At 30.0% G+C, this 6858-nt stretch overlaps 1 protein-coding gene across 1 annotated transcript; it reads right to left on the bottom strand.

Annotated features, from left to right (window-relative positions):
* Positions 1-3055: 3055 nt before the first annotated feature.
* Positions 3056-6559, bottom strand: LOC137826467 (WAT1-related protein At1g25270). Its single transcript, XM_068632436.2, has 7 exons — positions 6362-6559; positions 6115-6177; positions 5597-5713; positions 5258-5501; positions 4511-4669; positions 4229-4380; positions 3056-3203 (listed from the first exon to the last, which is right to left on the bottom strand). The coding sequence occupies exons 1-7, from the start codon at positions 6553-6555 to the stop codon at positions 3098-3100; spliced, it is 1035 nt and encodes a 344-aa protein (XP_068488537.1). The 5' UTR covers positions 6556-6559; the 3' UTR covers positions 3056-3097.
* Between the last annotated feature and the right edge of the window lie 299 nt (positions 6560-6858).

Below are 6858 nucleotides of genomic sequence, written 5' to 3' on the forward strand. Positions count from 1 at the left end.
TACATAAGTGAGATATTCATATTGCTTTATATGTTGTTGTTTATCTATATATATCACATAAATTACTTATAGATGATGAAATAAATAAAAAACTTACACTCGTATATATGATAAAATGCATTTAACTAATTTCATTTTGACAAAATCAATCACAACTTATTCGATGTCTGGTCTTTATTTGTTGATCCTTGATCATCTCTAACTCAACTCCACACCTTGAGAATATCTAGTTCAACTCCATGTCTTGAGCATATCCAACTCAATTCCATGACTTGTGCATCTCACATCTTTAGCTTGAATCCACGCGTTGAGCCTTTTTAGTCTGACTTCACACATTGATTATGTTTAGCTTAACTATAGGTCCAAAAGATCTATAACTTGGTTCTACACATTAAGCATGTTTAGCTTGGATTTAAGCCTAAAACATCTCTAGTTTGGTTGTACTCATATTGAGCATGTTTAGCTTAATTTTAGGTTTAGAACATGTCTAGGCTGACTAAATGCCTTGAACATTTTTATCTCAGCTCCACAATGTGAGGATCTTTGGCTTGACCTCACACATTGTGCATCTTTAGCTTTGTTTCATGCCTTGAACATTTTTTTATTGACAACTCATTATACTATATCAATTCAAAAGATAAAATGATTGCATGTGACATTAGTTGTTCCGTGGCAAGGGATAGGTGAACAAAGTCACATTCAAATCGTGATGCACAAATTGTTACACTCTTAAGTAGAAAGAGTTGTGTTCTGACTATATAAGCTATAAATTTTAATGCATTGGTAAGTGATTGATTCAATAAATGATATCAGAGTCATGGTTACAAGTTTGATTCCCAATGGAACAATTGTTGAGGAAGAAATTGTTGCAGGTGACATCGATTATCTCACGAGGAAATGTCAGATGATTCAAGTTACAATCATCGTGACACTTAAGTTATTGTTTTCTACCTAGTGATATATATTTGATCTAACAAAAACATTGTGTTTATTAAATTAAGCTTCAGTAACAAAGGGCATTGACACTATACTTTATAAAATTTAAGCATCAAATTTTATTATAACTTAGACATCAAGTCATAACATCAAACTATATTAACTAATCATCTTGGAATGAGATAAAGAATTCAGTATTTTGGAATGAGATAAAGAATTCAGTACAATTGGAAGATTCAATTCATATATGTATAGGTAATTTAAAGGTTGTAGAATTGTTAATAAATGGAATGCAATCCCAATATATAGTTGTTTTCATTTATACAAATTGCATAAGAATTTCAATTAAACATTGACATTTAAGTAATACATATCTCTCCCTATGAAATATGACATCCTTTTTTTTTCTCATTGTTACTTTAATAGATTGATACACTTGTCCAAAGTCTAATGCACATTAAGTCATACAACTTAACTTATAAGTTGAGAGATTAAAAATCTCACCTCTTTAAACAACTCAACACAAAGACATTCAATTTCTAGTAAAAACACCTATCAAACTCAATATACATAAATTGGTTATTTGCTTTTATAGTATCAAACAAAACATGTGTATGGGGATTAGTAAGTAAAATTCCAACCATACAAAGCAAACTAAAAGAGCAAGCATTATTATAAGAAAAAATAAATCAATTTCATATTTATTTAAAAGGAAAAAGAAAAAAAGAAGTTTTTATTTTATTTCCTTAATAAGCAAAAGATGTGGAGAAAAAAGTGGTGGTAAATGGTGAATTATTGGTGAAAGATTGTAAAGAAGGAAGGAGGGAAGTCATAATGGTAGCAACATGTACAAAAATGGGCAAAAAGAGTCATCCATCAATATATGGCCCCAATGAAGGAAAAGAAAGATAAGTAGTGAGTGTGTGGGTATAAAATTGTAGGACACTTTGCACCATAATAAAGGGTATTGTCCAAATTTCAACATAAACAAATAACCCAACTTTTAACCAACACACCAACCTTAGCTCAAATTCCCACTATTCTATAAATGTCCATTCACCTCTCCCAATACCCAACTCTTCACTCTTCCAAATTTTGCACAAACACTCCTTCTACTCATTTTCATACAACTTAGATTCTGTTTGTCCATTTTACTTTTTATATAATGGCCCAACCTCATCATGGGCTCACCAACCTATTTGTCCAATTTACTTTTTCTAATACCAAAATCCCACTCTTTATTTTAATATTAATATTATTTCAATTCATTTATTCTATTTTGTTATCATGATTATTACATTTTTTTTATAATTACATGAGAGTCTTTCTTTTTTTTCAATTTTAGTTTATAGTGATTAAAAACTGTTTTAAGTCCTTTTGCTTTTTTATTACCGAATCTTTCCTCAAATAATGTTTTTCTTGCCTTGATCTTGAAAAGAAACTCTTCATAGAAAAAAAAAACTGAATGTTTGAGTTTTTGAATTATTGTCTTAGTATATTATATTGTTTATTGAATTTACATTAATCTTTTAATGATCAATAAAATAAATTATCATCTTAAAAACAAAGTAAACTATCTGAGCTTTAATAAAAATATGTTATCTTGATCGTACTATGACTTTGGGCCAAATTATTTTAATAATTTTGCAATTATTAAAATCTTCCTCCTTTTAAAGAATTTTATTGTTTTTTGCTTAACAAATAAGAGCTTTAATAAAAAAAATATATGTATGATTTTGGCCCAAATTATTTTTTAATCATTAAAATAATTCTTATTCAGTAATTAATGAAAATAGAATAAATAGCTGATAAGAATGCACAAAATTAACAGTGAAAGAAAATAAAGTATTAAAATAAAACTAATAAAAAGTAACTTTTACTACAGCATCTCCTGTATTCGATTGTTATTTTTATTTAAACATTTGATACCTTTTTATCATAAATAAATGTTAGAGCAAACAATTAAAGTAAACAATAAAGAAAATTGAAAGAGACGAAAACTAAAATACAGAGAGATTGAAAATATAACTAAATGCCTCTTTCTTTTTTTTTCTTTTTTTCCACTATTGTGTTTCAGTTCTTATCAGTTCAGTACACTAACTCTGAAACAAGTAAGTTTTTATATTTAGGATTTAGGATTTAGGGTTTAGAGTTTAGTGACTCAGCAATCTTCTGTTGACACAAGTGGAGTTACAGGTTTCATTTCTTTGCTCTTGCCCCACAACACCATGTACAACCCACACACAATCAGCACTGCTCCAATTACACTGCACATCCATGTTTTTCAAACAAAACCAGTTAAGGAAGATACTAATTAATTAACTCCATCATATTCTAAAACTCAGTACACTTTCATTCATAACAATTAACAAATTACTAGCTAGTTAAGGACCACAGTAATTAATTAAGTGGATGATATTCTAAATTCTTGCCAAGGTGTAAAAGAACTTAGTACACTTTCATTGATACCAAATTACTGGTAGGTAATGGTAAAATTTTATCTTTTAATTATTAAAACAGGTCAAATTCACTATAAAAAAATTATAAAATAAAAACTAATTTTAGAGATTAAAATAATTAGTTACTATATTAACTAGTTAGGGACCATATATTAACTAGTTAGGGATCATTTTATAAACTAAAAAAATTATTGGTATGTAAAGTAGTTTCTATTATTAATACAAATTTATAAAGTTTAATCATTAACTACTAAAGTTTTATCTACTAATTACTTATATTATAAATTAGTCTCTAGAATTGGTTGATATTTAATGATTTTCTTGTAGTGATTTTAAAAAATTAATAAAATTGGTAAATCTTGTTAATGTGACAAATTTTAACAAAGTCTTATTAAGGTGATTCGAGTTTAGTGTATCTAAACTAAAGTTGTGTCAAAGTAGGAGTTACCCATTTTAATAATAAATTATATTTTTATGATTAAGTGTTAAGAAGTGTGTTATAAGTCTAACTCAAACTCATAAAACTGACTTATAAGATGAAATTTGTATTCATTTATAAAAAAATGGAATATCCTAATCAGGTGGGATAAAATTTCATTATATTATTAAAAAGGACAATGATATATGGACAACCCCAATATTTTATACAACCACATTACAACTTTCAATACTATTATTTTAATATTTTTTTATATCATTTAATTACAAATTTACCCTTTATTATATATATTTATTTCTAAATTTATCACATCAAGGGTTGTATACAACTCCAAAAGTTATCAACCTATCATTTTCCTATTAAAAATAAAGTAATAAAGTAATAGTGTATATACCTTCCTAGGTATAGCTGCTCTTGTAATAACAGGGAACAGGCAATTGCAACGAGCACAAGGCATAGAGGGTTGAATACAGATGCATACAATGGACCTCTCTTTCGCACACACCATGCAGTCGCAATAATAACAAATCCAGAAGTCACAATTCCCTGCCATTCCCACAATATTTTAGCTTCTTAATTCATTATCAGTACAACACAAATCTCAGATACACACACTTTATCATCATTTAAAACTCTTTTAGTTCAGCATGGAACACTAATTACGAAATTAACATACCGTGAAAAGTGCTGCCACAAGCCTAATATTCAAACCCAGCTTCCATTGCCTCCAATCTTTCTCAACACAAAAGGCAAGAACCGTGGCTTGTATTGCACCCATCAAGTTCAGCAACGCTGAACCTGAGTGATGCATTGGATATTGCTTACTCACCTTAACCTGTTGCATAAATCATGATAAATACTTTCAAAATAATCCCTTTCTAGTTAACATGACTTAATTTTCCTTATGGTATATAGTTATTGAGGTTATGAACATGTATTTCTGACAGGTTAGTAGGCAGATAAAGTTTCTTTAGATTTTGAAGTTGGTTCAATTTTGAGTGATTTTTGTGAGATTTGTTTGTGGGTAAGGAAATTTGATTTGTAAATACCTTTATAGACTTTTGGTTGTATTAGAAAATGTTGTGTGTATTTTTATGATTAAGACTGATTATGATCATGATAGAGTAGATAATGATCTCTTTTAATAGGGTATATAATTGAGGATTGGTTTGGTAGTTTGTAGAGTTTGAAAAATGTTTGTAGGTCAGATGTTGAGCAGGTTGACTTTGATTATTTTCTGTATAACGGTTGAGACACTCTTGAAATGTCTATAAAGGGTTGTAACACCTTTGAAGTATCTGTACAAGAATTCGGATACCTCTTCTGAAGTGTTTCATTTTATTTTATTTATTCTTTACTAATTAAAAAAAATCATTTTGGTGGAATCAATGCATATGCACCCAAAAGCAGTGGGAAAGTTTACCTGAATGATGAGCCATGTTGAAAAACTGAAGCAACTTCCAATACCACTGAGAATACCTAGCCATTCGGTTTTAGAGTGAGCATGCGATGGTGTGTGATCTTCATGCAGAAGATTAATGGGAAGGTTCCATACATTAATCTTTGTTACTTTCAAAAATGACAACAGCATTATCCCGATAATTCCTAGTATCGTTCCCAACACCTTACTCTTTCCTCCTGCACTTCGCAAATTTAACTTTTCGTAGCTACAACATGTAATACTTTTGCAATTAGTGATCAGAAACACAGGTATATATATAGCAGATGAAGGTGAGTGATGAGAATGATGAGAATAACGTACCCACACAAAACGGAAAGAATAAAAGTGACGCCAGGAACCATGTTAAAGGTAGCATATGCATATGTTGCTGATACCAAAGTCAATGCAACCAAGAAAAGGTTTTGGAATAGACTCCCCCTGTTTATATATATTATCATCAACAAGGTACGTGATGAAGACTAAAGAATCTATCAGACACACCTATAAATTGCGTGTTGGACACAGATACTCGTAAGACACGACATATGTATTAGTGAAGTATCTAATTTAAAAATAAATTTTTGATAATTTTAGCATAGTTATAACACAGTTTTAAAAAGGTGAAATATGTTAATTTTTTAAAAAATCAAATTTATTGTATAAATTTTTATTATGATTATAAAAATAAGAAACAAATTCTTTTGAGTCAGCCATAAAAAACATATTTCTGCTAAAAAAACCTGAAACATACATTTTAGATATTATACATATTTCCATATTCGTATCTTTGTCATATCCGTATCAGTATCCATGCTAGATAGTGAAAAATTAACACATACCCAAATAGGCCGCATAAGAAGGACATCCAAAGCACCCTCCATGTCAACTTTGGCCGATTCTTTCTGTTGTAATAAAAGATGGTTGAAAGAACATGTTAAGAAGTAGACTTTAAGTCCAACTCAGTTTCATAAAACCAGCTTATAAAGTGAAATTTTCATCCACTTATAAAGAATGAAATATTTTAATCTCTAATTGATGTGAAATCTCCAACCGAACTAAAGTATGAAGAAAAGAATGTGAATGCACCTTTCGAAGATAAGAGCAAGTGAAAAAGAGAAAGCAGCTCCGAAGATGAGACGGTAGGCAGTGAGAACTTGGACGCTCATTCCATCTTTGGTGGCGAGCTTTACAAGGACACTTGTTGCAGCATATCCAAGCTGCACCAACACCATCAGAAAGCTGGGCTTCCACTCTTCCATTACTTTCCATCTACCACTCATCTTTACTCTTGCCTCTCTCTGCTAATTTGGTTTCAAGGAAAACACAAATACATTCATATATACTGCATGCACACATGCTCCAATCCAACTTGTCCATAAAAGCCTAATTTCTGTCCTTTATATACTAGCCTAGTTCAAAGTTTTCTTCAACCATTGACTTCTTTGGATTAAACCCACCAACTCATTATCAAAAGCCAGTACATAGTCTAAAACTTGCCACTTTGCTTATTGTACTAGTCAAGATCCCAGGAACTACTTTACCCAGATATCGTCCTGAGATCATTCGACCGCATAAAGTTAATG

This window comes from Phaseolus vulgaris, chromosome 8 (assembly GCF_051622355.1).
Source record: "Phaseolus vulgaris cultivar YP4 chromosome 8, ASM5162235v1, whole genome shotgun sequence".
Taxonomy (NCBI): Eukaryota; Viridiplantae; Streptophyta; class Magnoliopsida; order Fabales; family Fabaceae; genus Phaseolus; species Phaseolus vulgaris.